General features: G+C 39.3%; 1 protein-coding gene across 5 annotated transcripts in view; it reads left to right on the top strand.

Moving 5' to 3' along the window:
* LOC104371354 (nipped-B-like protein) overlaps positions 1-20,644 on the top strand; it is a 215,448-nt gene that overhangs the window by 103,060 nt on the left and 91,744 nt on the right. For all 5 annotated transcript variants that reach the window (XM_086630241.1, XM_086630242.1, XM_086630238.1 and 2 more), the window contains exons 5-8: positions 3,184-3,283; positions 8,548-8,699; positions 9,710-9,870; positions 12,922-13,015. In XM_086630241.1, the coding sequence (XP_086486367.1) occupies positions 3,184-3,283; positions 8,548-8,699; positions 9,710-9,870; positions 12,922-13,015 (507 nt within the window). The remainder of the gene's footprint in view (positions 1-3,183; positions 3,284-8,547; positions 8,700-9,709; positions 9,871-12,921; positions 13,016-20,644) is intronic.

Below are 20,644 nucleotides of genomic sequence, written 5' to 3'. Positions count from 1 at the left end.
TGCTGCTTAGTGATATGAGAACAATGTAAAAAGTGTACAAGAAGATATTTTAGTGTTAATGGCCACAGACTATTTTCAACTCCTTTTTAGACGAAATGTTTGGGGCTTATTTTTACTCCTTCCTCATTACTAGGCAGACTTATTATCTGTCTGGAAAATTTGGAGACACTGTAGTGGTGGTAGGTTTTTGTTTGTTTTTGTTATTGTTGGTGTGGTGGGTTAGGCCGATCCGGCAACTCTACCCTACACAGTCCCCTCTCACCCTCCCACACCTCAGGGATGAGGGAGAGAATCAAAGAGGAAAAAGAAAAGAGACCCGAGGGTTGAGATAAGAACAATTTACTACTACTGCTACCAATATATATATACAGATATGTACAAGGATAGACATATGCAAACGAGTGATGTACGGTGTAATTGCTCACCACCCCTTGACCGAGGCCCGTCTCGTCCCGAAACTGCAATCCCGAAACAGATAAAACTCGATACCGCAATCCCAGACGAACGGGAGGCCCCGAGACAGAGAGCGAGAGAGAGAGAAAACACTCTGAGCACCCGAAAGTGAGAGTCCCGAAAGCGCAAAACCCCTTCTTTCCGGCTGACCCTCACTTTTATACTGGGCATGACGCTGCATGATATGGAATACTAGTTGGCCAGTTTGGCCCTCAGTCTTAAGTTCAGGTACAAATCGTAAGGAGAGTCGTGAACCCCTTGTCCCGGCCATGCTCCCCCCTTATCCTGTTGTGCTCCTGCACACTGGCAAGAACCCGGCAAGCTGAAAAGTCCTTGAGACCTCAGTGCCAACCACAAACATCAACTTGCTATCAACATTCTTCTCAGAGCGAGCCTCTGAGTAAAACCAAACCATGGAGCTCTTCTAGCTGCTAAAAAGAAGAGCTAACTCTGTCCCAGCTAAAACCAGGACAGTTGGTTAGGGTTTTTTTTCTGTGTTTTTTTTCCGGGGGGAGGGGAGGAGGAGGAGTTGTGGGGTTTTTGTTTGTTTTGTTTTTTAAAGTTATCTAGATTGTGTCCCCCATATCAGCCCTCCCCCTAACAGAGATCGAGAAGTTAGAACTGTTTGTCACAGAAGTTTTAGGGTTTTTTTAAATGATGTTAAAAATTGATTAATTTGTATATTTTCTGTCATTCTTTTAAACTAAAAGCTACTGCATCTGTGGTTCAAAATGTGTTTTAAATTTAGGGAGGAGAAAACAAATAGATATGTTTTTAAAGTATTTTAAAAGTCCAGTCTTTACTTGAAGCATAAAATGAAACTATCTGTATAGTTCATACTTATACGGGCACATTCTGTCAGCTTTCTGTACATGAATGTTAAGAGTTAGTAGTTTGACTAACTACTACGTAGCTGTGGTGAGAGTGGCTGAGAGGCAAGTGGTCAGTGGGCATGCCAAGTGTTGCCTCCAACACAAACCCCTTTGATTTTCTTCCTCACTTGCCTCTGTGCAAGGCAACTAGTGTCCATTTAAACAAATTTTGCAGTAGTTGAGGAGTCCCCTTCTGTTGTTACTCAGGACAATGAAATGTCCTCTGTACTGAAATATGGAGGTCTCTGATTTATTTTTTTTTTCAGCACAACATGGGACTTTCACTCCTGCTCTGGGCTAGTTTGCATGTGCTAATGTACTTGGAATGCAGCACTTCATACCTACCAGAAGGTAGTAATGGCTACATTCCTTGGGGATTATCACTTCTCTTCTCCGCTGGGCAGAGAAGAGAAAAGAAGGTGACCAGGAGGATTTCTGAAACTAGCTTTACTTGTGTGAATATTGCAGTAATTGAAATCAGTGATAGTAATTCAAGGATTGATGGCTCCAAAACACTCTGGATTGGGGACTACTGTCAGCCTTCTACCTAACCTTTGGTTTAAAATATTTGCATTACTGATGTGCTTTTACCCACAGCTGTGGATCACTTGCTGCAGCTTCCCAAGCTACAGTGTGCACGTGAATTCTAACACTGTTTTAGCTGCAATACATTAAATTCTCTCATTAAAATCACCTGGTTAAAAGTCATATAAGTTTTTGTGTACCTGCACCACTTCAACTTCCAGTGTCATGTGGTGGTTAGGAAATTCTTTATACCTGTATCGGAGAGAGAAAAAAAGAGATTCCTTTAAATTCTCCCTAATGAAGATGTGAGTTAGTTTCAAGTACATAGGTACTTGTGGCTTGCCATCTACTACAACTCCTGAATTTCCAAAGTATGACTGTGGGAATCTACAGGCTATGGGAGTCTACAGGTGGGATATTGGTGGTTCTTTGCAATTGAAAATATTTCAGCACCTTCTTCGATAACATTCCTTACAAGCATGATGGAGGTGGAATAGAAAGCTTTTGTCCCTGGGTAGAAAAGAACCACTAAGGCATTATGGGAGCAGGGAGAATATCTTGCACTGCTCAGCCTGAGAAGGGGGCCTACAGGAAAGCTGGAGAGGGACTTTTTACAAGGGTGTGTAGTGACAGGACAAGGGGCAATGTCTTTAAACTGAAAGAGGACAGATTTAGATTAGATAGAAGGAAGAAATTCTTCACTCTGAGGGTGGTGAGGCACTGGAACAGGTTGCCCAGAGAAGCTGTGGCTGCCCCATCCCTGGAAGTGTTCAAGGCCAGGTTGGATGAGGATTTGAGCAACCTGGTGTAGTGGAGGGTATCCCTGCCCATGGCAGGGGGGTTGGAACTAGATGATCTTTGAGGTCCCTTCCAACCCAAACCATTCTATGATTCGTGATTGTTTGTTGTACTTGTTCTACAAGTGAGAGATAAGTTTTCTGTGTTCTTCTAACTTGTGAAGTTTCCAAATCTTTTGCTTATTGGCACAATGAGTACTCTACACACCGGTCTGGGATGTGGAGTGTATGTCCTGTTATAAAATGTTTCTATTTACTAGCAGGTTTTTGGCTAAGGAACAGAGGAAGGACCTACCATTGATATTTATAATTGAATTAATACTACTTTAGGGAATACTCTTTTTATGTCATGGTGTAAAATGGACATCTTACATGGAATCGATATTTTTAAAATGTTTTCTAACAGTTGTAGGTAGAAGATGTTAGTATCTGTAAAGTTTATAATCTCTTTGTATATAATAATTTCTGAAATGAGAGACGTCATTGCTTAAAAAGGAAATGAATGTAAAGTAATGCTCCTATCTTCTTCTTAATAGGGATGATGATGTCACAGTTTAATATTTCTCAGAATTCCATGCGAAGTAGTCCTGCATCTTCCAATTATCAGCAAACCACTATCTCACATAGCCCTTCCAGGTAATGCTTTCTTTTAAATGGGGTGAGATGGGCAGTGAACTGCAAATTTTTCCTACAGTGACAGTCAATTCTTGTTGCATGAATGTGAATGGAAGATGATCCAAGACAAATTTTGCATTTGTCTGACAGCAGGATGAGTTTCTTCAGCTGGCAAAGAAACATCTTTTTGTTAGTTAATTAATCTTTGTATTCTAAGGACTAGTCATGATTCCCTGCTCTCTCTCTCCCTCCCATAATTTTGGCAAACTTTCTTTCCCACTTTAGGAATTCCTGTCTTCTGTCACCCCTCCAACTGTTCTCTGTCTGTGGCAGAGGCTGAGACTGGTATCAGGAGGATAGGAGAGAAGAGGCTATGTATTACAGAGAAATTGTCTGAGTAACCAGAGATCAGGTTAGGAAAGCCAAAGCCCTGATAGAGTTAAATCTGGCCAGGGACATCAAGGGCAACAAGAAAGGCTTCTATAGATATGTCAGTGATAAAAAGAGATCTAGGGAGAATGTAGGCCCTCTCCGGAAGGAAACGGGGGACCTGGCCACCCAGGATATGGAGAAGGCTGAGGTTCTCAACAACTTCTTTGCCTCAGTCTTCACTGGCAAGAGCTCTAGCAGCATGGCCCAAGTCACGGAAGGCAAAGGCAGGGACTGGGAGAATGAAGAACTGCCCACTGTAGGAGAAGATCAGCTTCGAGACCATCTAAAGAACCTGAAGGTGGACAAGTCATAGATTCATAGATTCATAGATTTCTAGGTTGGAAAAGACCTTAGAGATCATCGAGTCCAACCATCCCTAATCCCCATTAAACCATATCCTCAAGTAGCTCATCCACCCTATTCTTAAACACATCCAGGGATGGGGACTCAACCACCTCCCTGGGCAGCCTATTCCAGTGGCTGACAACCCTTTCAGAGAAGAAATACTTCCTAACATCCAACCTGAATCTCCCCTGACTAAGCTTATGCCTCTTGTTCTATCACCCATCACTAATGTAAAGAGCCCTTCCCCCACCTCCCCACCATCTTTTCTCAAGTATTTATAGGCCGTAATCAGGTCTCCCCTCAGCCTCCTCTTCTCCAGGCTAAACAGCCCCAACTCCCTCAGCCGCTCCTCATAAGTTTTATTTTCCAGCCCCTTGACCAGTTTAGTCGCCCTTCTTTGGACTCGCTCCAGGAGCTCAATATCTCTCTTAAAGCGAGGGGCCCAAAACTGGACACAATATTCCAGGTGCGGCCTCACCAGTGCCGAGTACAGGGGCAGGATCACTTCCCTGCTCCTGCTGGTCACACTATTCTTGATACACGCCAGTATCCCATTGGCCTTCTTGGCCACCTGGGCACACTGCTGGCTCATATCAAGCCGGTAGTCAACCAAGACCCCCAGGTCCTTCTCCGCCAGGCAGCTCTCCAGCCACTCTTCCCCGAGTCTATAGCGATGCTTGGGGTTTTTATACCCCAAGTGAAGGACTCTGCACTTGGCCTTATTAAAGCTCATGCCATTGGCCTCAGCCCAACGATCCAGTCTGTTCAAATCCCTCTGAAGGGCCTCCCTACCCTCAAGCAGATCGACACAGCCTCTCAGCTTGGTGTTGTCCGCAAATTTACTGAGGGTACATTCAATCTCCTCATCCAGGTCATTGATAAAGATGTTAAACAGAACTGGACCCAGCACTGAGCCCTGGGGAACCCCACTGGTGACCGGCCTCCAGCCGGATTTAGCCCCATTTACCACCACTCTTTGGGCCCGGCCATCCAGCCAGTTTTTAACCCAAAGGAGGGTGTGCCTATCCAGGCCAGCAGTTATCAGTTTCTCCACCAGAACACTATGAGAAACTGTATCAAAGGCTTTACTGAGGTCTAGAAAAACTACATCCACAGCCCTTCCCTCGTCAGCCAGGCGGGTCACCCTGTCATAGAAGGTGATCAGGTTTGATTGGCAAGACCTGCCTTTCATAAACCCATGTTGACTGGGCCTGATCACCCAGTTAACCTGTATGTGCTCATTAATAGCACTCAAGATAACCTGTTCCATGACTTTGCCCGTCACCGAGGTCAAACTGACAGGCCTGTAGTTCCCCGGATCCTCCTTCCGCCCTTTTTTGTAAATGGGGGTAATGTCCGCCAGCCTCCAGTCCAGCGGAACTTCCCCAGTGAGCCAAGACTGCCCAAAGATAATGGACAGGGGTTTGTCAATGACATCTGCCAGCTCTCTCAGGACTCTCGGGTGGATACCATCAGGCCCCATAGACTTGTGGGCATCCAGCCGAAGGAGCAGATCCTTGACCCGTTCCTCTTGGATCACAGGAGTTTCAATTTGCTCTCCCTCCCCGCACTCAGACACCGAAGGCCAGCTCACCTGGGAACTGCTGACCTTATTATTAAAGACTGAGGCAAAGAAGGCATTAAGGACCTCAGCCTTGTCCTCATCCCTAGTGACTAACGTACCCCCTGAGTCCAGTAGGGGCTGGAGGTGATCTTTAGCCCTCCTTTTGTTATTAATATATTTATAGAAAGACTTTTTGTTGTCCCTTATGGAGCAGGCTAGTCTAAGTTCCAATTGGGCTTTTGCCCCCCTGATTATCTCCCTACATGTCCTAACTTGCTCCCTGTATTGATTCCTGGATGCCTGCCCATTCTTCCAAGACTTTTAGACATCCCTTTTTCTTTTGAGATGTTCCCAAAAACATCTTTTTTGGGTCCATGGGACCGGATGAGGTGCATCTGCGGGTCCTGAGGGAACTGGCAGATGAAGTTGCTAAGTCACTATCCATCATATTTCAGAAGTCGTGGCAGTCTGGTGAAGTTCTCACTGACTGGAAAGGGGGAAACATAGCCCCCATCTTTAAAAAGGGGAAAAAAGAAGACCCAGGGAACTACAGGCCAGTCAGTCTCACCTCTGTGCCTGGCAAGATCATGGAGCAGATCATCCTGGCAACTATGCTAAGGCACATGGAAAATAAGGAGGTGATTGGTGACAGCCAACATGGCTTCACTAAGGGCAAATCCTGCCTGACTAATTTGGTGGCCTTCTATGATGATGTTACAGCATTGATGGATAGGGGAAGAGTAACTGACATCATCTACCTGGACTTATCCAAAGCATTTGATACTGTCCCACACAACATCCTTATCTCTAAACTGGAAAGACATGGTTTTGATGGATGGACCACTCGGTGGATAAGGAATTGGCTGGATGGTCGCACTCAAAGAGTTGTGGTCAGTGGTTCAATGTCCACATGGAGGCCAGTGACGAGTGGTGTTCCTCAGGGGTCAGTACTGGGGCCAGTGCTATTTAACATCTTTGTTGGAGACATGGACAGTGGGATTGAGTGCACCCTCAGCAAGTTTGCAGATGACACCAAGTTGTGTGGTGTTGTGGACACGCTGGAGGGAAGGGATGCCATCCAGAGGGACCTTGACAGGCTGGAGAGATGGGCCTGTGAGAACCTCATGAAGTTCAACAAGGCCAAGTGCAAGGTCCTGCACGTGGGTCGGGGCAATCCCAAGCACAAGTACATGCTGGGTGGAGAATGGATTGAGAGCAGCCCTGAGGAAAAGGACTTGGGAGTGCTGGTGGATGAGAAGCTCAACATGAGCCAGCAATGTGCACTGGCAGCCCAGAAAGCCAACCATATCCTGGGCTGTATCAAAAGGAGTGTGGCCAGCAGGTCGAGGGAAGTGATTCTGCCCCTCTACTCAACTCTCGTGAGACCCCACCTGGAATACTGTGTTCAGCTTTGGAGTCCCCAACACAAGAAGGACGTGGAGCTACTGGAACGAGTCCAGAGGAGGGCCACAAAGATGATCCGAGGGCTGGAGCACCTCTCCTATGAAGATAGGCTGAGAGAGTTGGGGCTGTTCAACCTGGAGAAGAGAAGGCTCCGGGGTGATCTTATAGGAGCTTTCCAGTACCTAAAGGGGGCCTACAGGAAAGCTGGAGAGGGACTTTTTACAAGGACGTGTTGTGATAGGACAAGGGGCAACGGATTTAAACTGAAAGAGGGCAGATTTAGGTTAGATATAAGAAAGAAATTCTTTACATTGAGAGTGGTGAGGCACTGGAACAGGTTGCCCAGAGAAGTTGTGGATGCCCCATCCCTGGAGGTGTTCAAGGCCAGGTTGGATGAGGCTTTGGGCAACCTGGTGTAGTGGAGGTTTTCCCTGCCCATGGCAGGGGGGTTGGAACTAGATGATCTTTGAGGTCCCTTCCAACCCAAACCATTCTATGATTCTATGTATAACAGTACCAATGTGACAGGAGGGTGGGAAGGAAGGCTTGTAAAAGCATGGAGTACTGCTGTGGCAGTTATACAAAAGGCTACTCAGAGGAGGATAGAACCAGTAGTTTGGCCAGTCTTCCAGCAGCTTCCTTATCAACTTTCTGGTTCTTTTTCAAACTTTGAGCATCATCAAGTAGCATGTAGCTATAATCCAGGCTTTTGTTAATATGATAAAATACTTTGGACTAGAGGAAGAAGTTCTGCATTTAGTTTCAACCCAGTTACTGGGCTTTAACAGATGTCATCTCCAGTTATTAGATATCATTATTAAAATTTATTTCACTTCAAATTAGTGTAATTGTTTTGGCTCTGTATCTGCACAAAACCAGTACACTTTTAAACTTTTATATCTAAAAGTGATATTGAAGGTTTTTTGATTTGTGAATATTACAATGTGCTAAGCCTTCTTGAAATCCTTGCAAAATCCTTGTATTATATACTTTGCTATTTCTTTCTATGGACGCTTACCTTCGTAGAGTTGCTATCTAGAACTGAGGGTTGTGAAAGCATGTATTGTACTTTTTGAAGTATTTATTTGGTTTATTTTTATTTTGAAAAACTCATATAAGAATGTAAGTTATAATGTACATGTATTATTGTCACAAGCCTATTTTATTTTTATGGCTTCCTATCTTTAGGATGAGTCTAAGATAAAGCCAGTGAAAGAATAAGTTGTGTTCAGTGGACTTTGGGTCAGGTCCTACCTAACTGCCTATCGCATTCCTAGGTGGAGGTCTTATGAATGCTTTTTATTCTCTTTTTTTTACTTTTACTAATGCAGTGCTCAAGCTGTGGCTCAATTAATAATTGAAGTTGGGAAGGTATCAATATCTTAAAATACTGCTTTTGAAGGGATTTCTTGATTGCATTGGAATTTTGTCTCTTACAGAAGTTATAATGTTCCAAATGTATAATATTTCAAAAGAAATAATAAATTTGTTTAAATTTACTTTTTCAACTTTTTAAAACTTTTTTTATTTTATTTTTAAGCCGATTTGTGCCACCACAGACAAACTCTGGTAACAGATTTTTGGCACAACAGAACAGTCCAGTGCCTAGTCCATATGCTCCTCAAAGTCCTGCAGGATACATGCCATATTCACATCCTCCAAGTTATACACCACATCCTCAGATGCAGCAAGGTAAGTCTGTGATGTTTGTTTTATTCTCCTATCTCATGTTAGCTTTACCTTCATGTGCATGTTTCACAGCTCTTTAATTTCTTTGAAGGAGTCATGCTTAATGCAAATCTTTGAATTGATAGGGAATATTTGGAGTATGTTTAAACTTTGCTTTCTTGACTGTACAGAGTAGTAATATATACTTTATTTAAAAAAACAAGAAAAAGGAAGAAGAAAAAGTAAAACACATGTTCATGTTACACTGTTCCTCCCCTACATACACCCATTTTGCATAGTTGTCACGTATGGCAATCGTTTATCTGTACTACTGAAAACCTAATTTTTGCCATAAATTTTGCTGCCAGCTTACTTAGCCTTAACAAACCTTTGTAGTGTAGACTAGACTAAGCTGGCTAGAATTATGCTCAAGGTATGCAGTAACTGGCAAAGATGACCTTCAGAATGAATGGATTTCTTTGTTCTTCCCTTTTCTAAAAATAATCTTGAACAACATGAACACTGTTAAGTATCTAGACATTTCTTTTTTTGGTGAGTAGAATTCTCGTTGGATTCTTTTAAATCATCTGTTCTTAAAGTTTAGCAATGTTCTTAGAATTTATATAGCTGTTCTGTATGTAATGTTGTGCGTCTCATGAATACCTTGGAAGTAGTGAATACAAATTATATAGAGGAAAATAGTTTTCTATAACCTATAAGGATATGATACTGACTGTAATTAGGATAGATGTGGAGAGAAGCTTGGCTAATCTGTACATGGAATTTAGGTTTTAAATCCTCTTGAAAATTCAAATCTTAGATATCTAATTTTATTCAAGGTATTTGTGGCAAAAGGATTCAATCAAGAAAGTTGGATTCTTATTCAGATTGCAGACCTCTTGCATCCAACTCATTAATATCCACTATTATGGTGTTTTCTGTGAAATTTTTTAGAGTTAATGACTATGCGAATATATCAATATAGTTATTTATTATTTTATTATTTTATTTATTTATATTTTTTTGTATTTCAGCTTCAGTATCCAGTCCCATTGTCACAGCTGGGATGAGGAATCTCCATGAAAATAAAGTTTCAAGTCAGTTGTCTGGAAATTCAGCTAATCATCATGCTGATAATTCTAGACGTGGCTCAAATGAAGACTACCTACAGATGGTGCACAGGCTAAGTAGTGATGTATGTTACCTAGATCAATTTATTATGATAAAGCAAATATTTACTATGATAAAACAAGTATGTGTTTAGCTGCCTTAGAAGTCATATATTTTACTATGTTGTTGATGTATAAAATCACTGAAAATATATTTCAGTTTCAGATGTGTACACTCAACCATGAAACTTTAATGTGTGAGATCTATTTTTTCCTAGATCTCTTTCCTTTGGAACAGTTTGTAACATTGATTCTGATGAAATTATGAAAAGTAAAAAAATCTTACTCGTGAGTAAATGTGTGAAATGGTAGAGCGTCTCTGCAATTATTGTAGCAATATGTTGATTCAAACAATTCTAGATTCTAAATAGATATATAGTTAACTTATCTTTCTGAAGATCCCCATAACTGTCAATTAGACGTGACATATTTGAATAACCTATTGAGTAATATAGTAGTGTTCTCAAAGGCAAAAATTCCTTTGGATGCTTTTTCTTACTGGTCTATTATGTGCTTTTATGGCCTGGTTTCTTTATAAGAAGTTTTCCCTTAGTGACTTTAGTTCATGTGGGAGAAATTCTTTCTGAAATCTTGAATGTAAAGGGAAAAAACACTCAGCAACTTTCTCCCACAGTGTTTTGAACTTCTTAATTTTCTTCTTAATGAGCATCTCATCCTGTGGATGAAGCATGTTGGGATTCTTCTTTACAAGTTTGGCACATAGTCTCTTAACAGCTCTTAAGGGGAGAGCACTTAAGTTTCATTTTTATTTTTTGACTTTAGCTTTTTGAACAGTGTGGTCATACTGATGCCTACAACAGTACCAGGATTAATACACTAGAACTCCAAGACAGTTATTAGTTTTATTAGTTGTCTTTTTTTTTTAAATACAAGAATTATGCTGATTAAAAATATTAGCTAAGAAGTCATATCTTAAACAAGAGAGTTTTTTAATGAAGGAATCTATCATAATACACAATCATCAGATATTTTTCTCAGTCTCAGCTTCAGTAATGCAAATTCTTCAAAATAAGAGCTGTTCTTGGCATGAAGTGTACATATATCCCCCAACTATGTTAAAGGTACACTTTCAAGAGAATCTTGGTTTTGTTAAGACAAGATTTTGGAAAAACTTTAATATTAAGATAATTTATTTCACAATGTTTAAAGAGGAAGTATTTAAAAATATTCAGCCCTAATTCTGTGATCCAAGCAATGCAACCACATCCTAGTTCATGAGAACTTAGAAATGAAACTCATTCAAAACTGACAGACTATGAAAACATAAAACATACCCTCTTTGTTTGGTTTAATTGGAAAAATACTAAAGGTAAAAAGTAATTATACCTTTAAAAGCTGATTTTAGTAGCTATCATGCAGAAATCAGTTTGAAGAATTTAGATTAATTAAAGTTTTGCATCTATGAATGAATAATAAGCTTAATCATAATGTTGCAGCCTTTTCAGAAGCGGTGTGACCTTTGGCACAGATAGTTATGAATGAAGATTATTAAATCATAAAACTTAAAAATTTTAATTATCGTTTAGTCTTTTTATTAGTTTTAGGATTTTGTTGCTTTAAAAATTATGAATAGTTACAGGATATTGTGTATTTGCAATATATGATTTTACAAAATCAGCAAGTATACCCTTGAAGGCTCACTGTGCATATACTCAATTTAAGGACCATTTTTTTATAAACTTGAGAACATTCCTAGAATATAAGTTCGTTTTTACATTTCACCATTTGATGAAGTTCTGAACTAGGAAACAGTAAACGAGCACTTCTGAAAATTTGTCAGCTATGGTAGGAATGGCATCTGTACCTGAAAGGTCATCTACCTAGTTAGTCTGTTTAGTTAATTTAATAAAAGATGCCTTTGCCTGTGTCCTTGGCAGTCATGGGTAGGGGACCTCTCCTGTCCTAATAAAACATATATGCTAAAAAGCTACTAAGCTTGGGGTTTTTTTGTTTGTTTTTTTTTTGAGATTTATTACAATTCAAAGATAGGTTTGAAAAAAATCAGCTCCATAATTTCAGTGTATTAAATAAACAAGTAACTTGTACATCAGGAAATTAATTTATTTTGACTTACAATAAAACACATGTAAGTTTAAAGTATAGTTCTTTTTATTGCATTGAATCTGAACATTAGATTTCTTTGCACACGAGGCTTTCCTCACTTGAGGCAATAAGTCTTTTTGCAAGCGCTGTTGCAAAAATAAGTGTAATTAATAGCACAGGATGAGTTTTAGATTCGTTTTGCTATAGGAGGGGAAAAAAATTGGTTTCTAAGTGCCCATGGATGGTGAAACTGGTGAAATCTGGTTTCATATGGATTTATATTCTTTGCCTTGTAAGCACCTTCAGTCCATAAATATCAAACTTTTTTTCCTTTTCCCTAAGCAGTGTGAACTATGCCTTGACCAGATGTAACATGTATGGTGGCTAGTCTACTGCTATGCATGTGGAAATTGGCTGTTTGGCCATTGTCAGAGGGAATGTGTAGTTGCCATCCATCCAACTCAGCTGCTGCAATGGGAGTGCTACAGATTTTTTTCAGTCCTGATGTGTGTATGCTGGAGAGTATAAATACAAAGTGTTAGTTTGCTTAACTGTAAAAGTACGATGGCATTCTAATAAACTTTAAGGGTAGGTTAAGTGAAAAATGGTGAGTTTATTTTAAAAAAAATCTGCTGAATTTCTTTCAGTTGATATTGTATAGAGTTCATCTTTCTGCTTTTCAGCTCTTTACTATGAGTGCATGTAACAAAAAAACTTCTAAATGGAATCTTAATGTCAACCAAAAGTGCTTATTTAGCTAGAAGACATATACATAGTTTTATTTTGTGTGCATGTTCTGGTTCTAGATTCTTCTTAAGGCTGATTGTGCTCTGGAATGTTGCTTATATAGTAGTCTAATAGCAGTCTAAATTACAAAGATTTTTATATAAATAAATATTTTTTAATATTTGTTGTATGCTTTTTCATACAGTCCATTTTATCAGTATATGTACTAATTTCAGTCTTTATCAAGTGTTCATGTTCATAATGTTAATTTTTTACTGTCACTTTAGGATGGTGATCCTTCAATAAGGAACGCTGCATCTTTTTCCTTGAGGTCACCACAGTCAGTATGCTCTCCAGCTGGAAGCGATGGAACCCTTAAAGGTAGTCTAGCAGTCGTATATATCAATGTTTGGGGTTTTTTTCCCAATTTTAAAGAACAGAGACTTTAAAGAGGTATTTATTTAGTTCTCCTGACTTCTGTATTCAAATAGTACTAAAGAGTATGTCATTAAGTTTTGGACACAAAATTATTTTGAGCCCTGATTCAGAAGAAATTTCTGAAGATCCAAAAATTGACTAATCACACTTCAAAACAAAGCTCAAATTCATGGAGGACAGAAGAATTTTAAATCCTTTCCAATATAAGGATTAAATTCTTTATAAGAATGGTTTCAGTTGGTCTACATAAGAAATAGTTTAAAGGCAGCATTATGTGTATTGAACTATTAACGAGCTCAAAAGTGTTTTAACATGCAACGCTTGTCTTGATTGCAATCATCAAATTTTACGAACATGAAATTAAAAGTAGTTCAATGAACACAATGTATATAGCATAAATGAAGCCTGAAAACCGTAGGTGTGGAGAAGGAATAGGGTAAACTGTCAGTCAGCTGAGAAAATAATTCTTTATGATAAAATCTGGAATCCATACTGCTGGTTTTGATATTATCCCTAAGAAGCAATGACTGAGATACATGAGACTTAGCAAGGTAGGGGTTTGGGCATGTTCTAGGTAATTTACGTTTTCAGTGCTTACATATTTACATGACAATAGTAAAAAGATGCAACAGTACTTTCTTCTCTTTAGCCCTGAAACAAAATTAAGTCTTTCTGGATGGTCAGGTTAGATGGAGGGGGAGAACAGGAGATGGAGGAGATTCCAGAAAAGATGAAGATATTGGGCTTGTGCAGTCTGAATAAGAGAAGTATTTGAGGGGGGATGGGGGACGACAGGATGACACACAATGGACGGACATGACCTTAGAGCAGTCTTCTCATACCTATGAGGAGATTATCAGGGAGACTTGAGTCAGGCTTTTCACAGTGTTGTGGAGGAAGGATGAGAGACAATGGACTTAAATTGAAATAGGAGGTTTCGACTAGGTATAAGGAAAAACTTTTTCACTGTCAGGAGAGTCAAGCATTGGAAAAGCCCAGAGAATCTGTGCATTTACCATCCTTGGAGGTTTTCAAGATCAGGCTGGATAAAGCCCTGCATAATGTGGCCTTGCTCACCCTGCTTTGAGCACAAGGATTGACTAAAGACCTCCTGAAGTCTTTTCTTAACTGAATTATCCTATGGTCTTGTGACTGCTAAATGATCTCTGTGGTTCATCTTCAGTAGGCATATACTGTGTTAAACAGTGATAGAAGAAATGTGGCTCAAATGCAAGCAAGAAGTACTAGTATAGCATGCCAGCAGCATCAGTATTTTAGGAGGTCTTGTGCTAAAGGACTTGTAAGACTTGTGTAAATGGCAAAGACTAAATGTAGTTGTTTTTCTTTAACTCAGTACACAAAATCCATATTTGTTGAGCTTATCAGTTTAACAACACTGTGAATCTAAGCTACTTCCACTCAAATATATGATTACCACTCAGCCAGAAGAACATTTGAATTATTTTTTTGTTAAAGTTGCTGCTGTTTCAATTAGTTGTCTCGGAACCTGTTTTGAAGGGATACCTTTTCAGATTATTTCTGAAAACAATCTGATTGTACAATTCAGATTGTAATGTTTCAGCGTTAGAGGGGCTGAAAAAGTGCAAGAGGAGCTTTTTGATTAATTTACCTGTATGTTAGCTTTACTTTTCTCATTGATAAAGTACACAACTGAAATACTGTTACTAATGGTGTTACCATTTTGCATTCTTAAAGAGATTAATGAACCCTGATTGACAGAACCAGTTTTTGATGCTGCAAGAATCTTGCCAGACATTTACTTCCTCTAATCTTGCAGTTTAGAAATGTATTGAAGAGATGTGGATAATTACAGTGTTACTTAGAATATGTGATCCCTGGCAGTGAGTTTTTGGCCTATGATTTGGAGTGAAAGCAATTGGTTATGCTGATAAATTTTCCAGTGATGAACAAACAGCAAGTATCCGCACTAAGGCTTTTGTTGCTACTCTCATTAGTCCTTGAAAGTTTGGTTGACAAGTCGCAAACTTTGATAAAGAAAATTAGCAAAATATTTAATTACTTGTTTGGGAGGACAAAAAGAATGGAACTAGACATCACCAGTCCAGAGAGAGATCACAGGAAGGATGTTATAATATCTAAGCTTTCTTATATAACATAAAAATGTGAGGCAATTACCAAAGGTATGGGTACAGACTGCATTTCTGTACTTCTGAGATGGAAGTAGCAAGGACTTCTGGAGACTTGAAGAATGTGATTGTACAACCTTGAATTACTTTAAGACTGAACGATAGCTGTCTGATTGACAGGATCTGAATGAGGAAGAAGTTTTGTTTGCAACTCAGGCAAATATTTGAGAGATGTCAGAAGTTATATTTGTTCTTTTGGTTGGTTTTCATTTATTCAGTGGAGTAAAATTTCTCTGTTACATAAAATTTTGCCTCACTTCTGCTCCGGTAAAGGTACCAGAGCAGCTGAAGTTTTATCCAGAAGTTCTAGGCTGGTCTTTATCCTTTCTTTTTTATGTAAATTTTATATTTTTAGCTATGCAAACAGAATAGTGGCTCTGCTTTCATGCTAGCATCTGTTGCCACATCTGCTTTCATAGAAAATTAATTTCTATGAATTCATCTACAAAGAATTAACATGAAGTATTTTCCTTCTGTGGTATCCATTACCCAAGATCAATTACTCATCAAAATCCTTTTTCCATTTGTTCTACTTTACCACTACCTCTGGAATCTCAGAAAAAGATTTTTTTTTTAAGAGAACTTCTAAAGATCTGTATAAAGGAAAGCCTTCCACAATGTTTTTAGTCCATTGCTTTCCAAAGAGAAGAGTTAATATATTTACAGTCCTGTTTCCATACAGTTTCCTAAACTCCTGGGAAAACATCTGTAAGGAATAGCAACAACCCTTATGAAATGATATAATTTTACACTCTTTTCCAGAAACAAGTTGTATTCCCTGCAGAAATTGTTAATGGGCACTTTATTTATTATTTTCTGAATAATTTGGAAAGATTAATTTTATTTCCTTAGGGGTTTATAGGACTTCTCCAGAGAGATTCCTCTGTACTTGGTCTTTGAATGTATAGTGGGTGACAAGAAGAATTAGGAATCTTCTCAAATCTGTAGTACAGACTTCAGTGCTCTCAAAGGTACTCGTTAAGAAAAATTATCATCTTGTCCTCTCTCCTTCAAAAGAAAGGTGAAAGAAATTTATTCAAAGATATTTTCTGACAACACCAAAATAAACATTAATTCTTGTTTCTTTCTTCAAGTCTTAACTTTTTACACAAGGATGCTTCTGAATACAGTAGTTCTAAGCTAGAACAGCCAAAGCTGAGGTTTTTCATGAGGCATTTGAAACTCTGGAGAAAGTGGTGGGACTCTTCCCTGAAAATTATTGAAAGAGTATGTGGAAAGTGAATACAGTCTGTCCTGAAAAACCTCCCAAATGTATGTTCTTTTTTGTCTGTCTCTCATGCTATCCCTTTAAGTTTGAATTTTAAATTAAGTTATGCTCTTTGAAAATGAATATCATTATAGTCTGTTAATCAAAATAAGTAATAGTTTCTTTATATCTCGTATAAAACTTGGGAAAATTTCCAGAGGAAGATTCTGTGATTTTTAGAAAATACAGCAGGAGAGGGCTTGGGTGCTTCCCATCTTCTTACTCTTGTGTTGGATGAGCTGTACCAGTATCACTCCCAATAACTTCCATCTATTTTTTTTGTTAAAATGTCAGTAATGGAGTTTCCTTACTCTTGCCATGCAACCTGTTTAAATTCTTAGTGCTAGAAAGCTTTTCTCCTAATGCTTTGCCTGAATAATTTTTGTTGCAGTATAGGCATGACACTTCTTGACTTCTTTTCAGTGGGCAAGGAAAAACAATTCATGTCCTTTTTTTTTTAAAGCAATCCTTTACATATCAAAGAATGTTATCATGTTTTGCACTAATCTAATCTTCTACAGACTGAACAGCACAATTTCTTTCTATCATCTTTACGTAAGTAATAATTTCTGAGCTTTATTTGTCTTTGTTTTTATCTGAATTCTGATTGGTCTGCATTTGTCTTGATGTCATACTGCCCTAAGTCATAGATAAAAGTCTATTTGAAGACTTAAAAGGATGAGTAGTCAGAAAAGTACTGTAGACGACGTTGTATGATACTACTGTTATATATGAATATAGCTGCTCTTTGGTGACAACTTAGATTCATGTTGTAAGCTGTAATAAACATATTGCCGTCTTTCTGTAGAGCTTATCTATCTTCCTCTCATGTTGTTACAATTGCTCTTTCTCAGATGAATAAAAAGATTGTGCTGCTTCTTACTGAATTTCTTTTGTTTCAAAAGGTTATTCCAATTAGTCAAGAAAACTAAATTTTTATTCTGTTTTTAAAAGCAGTTGTGAGCCTCTCTCAAACACTTGACACCAAAAGCTTGTTATGAACTTTAGATTGATAAAATACTCTAATTCTGTTACATGAAAAGTTATTAATGACAAATATTTTATACTACTGTTCTTAAGACAGTGCTCTGGAAAGCTGCACTTGTTCACCTATACTCTGTTCATCCATTTTTACCAAGAAAAACTGATACTCTGAACACAGTTTTGCAATAGGGTATATTGCAATCTTGCAGTATTTTTGTCTAGACCATACTTCCTCAGCTTGTTAGTGAAATTGTTATGAGAAGCTATATAGAAAGCCATGCTAAAGTCCAGACATGACACTCAGTTCTCCTTAATCCACAAAACCTATTGCTTTACAGAATAAAATTATTTTGATTTGATGATACTTATTCTTACAAATTCACTTTGGAATACTGCCTCTTTGTTATTACCTCAATCCGCATAGAGAAATTGTTCTTCTAGTATGTACTTAAATGATAGAGACCATATATAATACTCTGGGCAGTCCTTTACTGTCCTTTTGAAGGGACTGTTTTTCCCTTTTTGAATCTGCTGGAGGCACAAATTCTCAAGATGATTATTGCCAATTCTGAGATTGGTTTAGCCAGGATTCCAGGGTAAATTTGTCTCATCTCATTTTCATGAAAACACTCAATTTATGCGAAGGTGGTAAATAGGATCATATTAAATTAAAAAAAAAAGACTTTTCCATTTACACATTGTAACTGTACTCTCTTAAAAAATTTGGCAGTAGTGTGTGAATGTTCCTCAGGATCTGTCATCACCAGGTTCTCAGCTTTTTCCAACAAACATCAGTATGAGTGCAATATGGATACTCTAGTCTTCTCCAGCTTCTGCCTTCAAGAACTTATTTACAGAATAATTACTCAGATGTGAAGTCTAATCATCCACATGTAGAAAATACGCATTCATTAAAAGAATCTTTCAAAAGACTTTTTCAGTAAAAAGTCTGGAATGCTGTGTCCAGGTTTGACAAACAACAATTTGATACCCACTTAAGTAATGTTCCTGGACTCTTGAGGATCACTTTGCTATGGATTTAAAAAGGCATAGCACTTTGAATATTCCTGATGTTTCTCTTCAGTGTACTATGAACCAAGTATTAGCCATTAGTCTTCATTTGTTCACTAGTAGTTTTTTTCCCGGCTTTCATGTATAGGGAACAATACTTCTGGCAAAAGAACATGTAGGATAGGTGAAAGACTTTCTTTCGACATCTGGGAACCTTTACCTGCAAGGGATTTAAAGAAATATGGAGATACTATTTCAAGTGACCCTTTTGAAGTTGTTGTGCAAGTGGAAAGCTAATATTTCTTTGAAAATTCTTTAATATATGTGAATCCTAAGTTCCTGGTAACCTTAATAGTTGATTTTTAACCATGTGAATCACAAGAAAGAATGCGAATAGTGGTGGGACTTTGGTGCATCAGCTTTAAAAGGCGAGTGGTCTTTGCTCTGAAGAGGTTCAGAGATGCTCAGAGAAAGTATCATGAGTGTTTAAATAAGATGCGAGTAGAATAGAATAGAATAGAATATTTTCAGTTGGAAGGGACCTACAATGATCATCTAGTCCAACTGCCTGACCACTTCAGGGCTGACCAAAAGTTAAATCAAATTGTTAAGGGTATTGACTAAATGCCTCTTAAACAATGACAGGCATGGGGCATTGACCACCTCTCTAGGAAGCCTGTTCCAGTGTTTGACCACCCTCTTAGAAATGCTTCCTAGTATCTAGTCTGATCCTCTCCTGACACAGCTTTGAGCCATTCCTACGTCTCCTGTCACTGAATCCCAGGGAGAAGAGATCAGCACCTCCCTCTCCGCTTCCCCTTCTCAGGAAGCTGTAGAGAGCAATGAGGTGACCCCTCAGCCTCCTTTTCTCCAAACTAGACAACCTCAGAGTCCTTAGCCAGGACATGCCTTCCAGCCCTTTCACCAGCCTGGTTGCTCTCCTCTGGACACATTCAAGGACATTAACAGCCGCCCTAAATTGTGGGGCCCAGCACTGCACACAGTACTCAAGGTGAGGCTGCACCAACGCTGAATACAGCGGGATAATCGCCTCTTTTGACCAGCTGGTTATACTGTGTTTGATGCACCCCAGGATGCAGTTTGCCCTCTTGGCTGCCGAGGCACACTGCTGACTCATGTTCCTGATGAACATGTTTCCAGGAACAGTTGCCTGCTGTCAACCAGCACCCTCAGATCCCTTTCTGCAGGGATGAGCAGAATCCAGCCACTCCTCTCACAATTTATACTTGTGCCTGGTGTTACTCCATCCCAGGTGCAGAATCCCTTGAGATTGCAGAGAATTCCTCGAGGTGCAGAGTCCCTCGAGAGAGTCAACAGCCCCTCCCAGCAAACTTGCTAATGGTGCGTTCAACTCCTGCATCCAGATTGTTGATAAAAATATTGAACAGAACCAGCCCTAGGATTGTGCCCTGAGGAACACTGCTGGTGACTGGTCGCCAGCCAGATGTAGCCCCATTCACTACAACCCTTTGAGCCTTGCTGTTTAGCCAGTTCTTCACTCAGCATACCGTGTACCTGCTCATCTCACAGTTGGACAACTTGTCCAGAAGGATGCTGTGAGGGACAGTATCAAAAGCCTTACTAAAATCCAGAAAAACTACATCCACTGCCTTCCCTTCATCCACTAGGTGGGTGACCTTATCATAGAAGGAAATCAAATTAGTTAAACAGGACTTTCCCTTTGTGAACCCATGTTGACTGTGCCTGATGATTGCATTGTCCTTTAAATGCCTTTGAATAGCACCCAGTATGATCTTCTCCATAATTTTTCCAGGAACTGAGGTTAGGCTAACAGGTCTGTAGTTTCCTGGGTCTTCCCTGGAAGCGTTCAAGGCCAGGTTGGATGAGCTTTGAGCAACCTGATCTAGTGGAAGGTGTCCCTGCCCATGGCAGGGGGGTTGGAACTAGATGATCTTTAAGGTCCCTTCCAACCCAAACCATTCTATGATTCCCTCATGCCCTTCTGGTAAATTGGAATAACATAGGCTAGCTTCCAGTCAGCAGGGACCTCCTCAGACTCCCAAGACCTTTAGTAGATGATCAAGAGGGGTTCTGCCTTAACATCTGCTAGCTCCTTCAGTACTCTGGGATGAATCCCATCAGGCCCCATGGACTTGTGGA

Source organism: Tauraco erythrolophus, chromosome W (assembly GCF_009769465.1).
Source record: "Tauraco erythrolophus isolate bTauEry1 chromosome W, bTauEry1.pri, whole genome shotgun sequence".
Lineage (NCBI taxonomy): Eukaryota > Metazoa > Chordata > Aves > Musophagiformes > Musophagidae > Tauraco > Tauraco erythrolophus.
The sequence above is the reverse complement of the archived record's forward strand: the minus strand, read 5'-3'. Positions and strand labels throughout refer to the sequence as shown.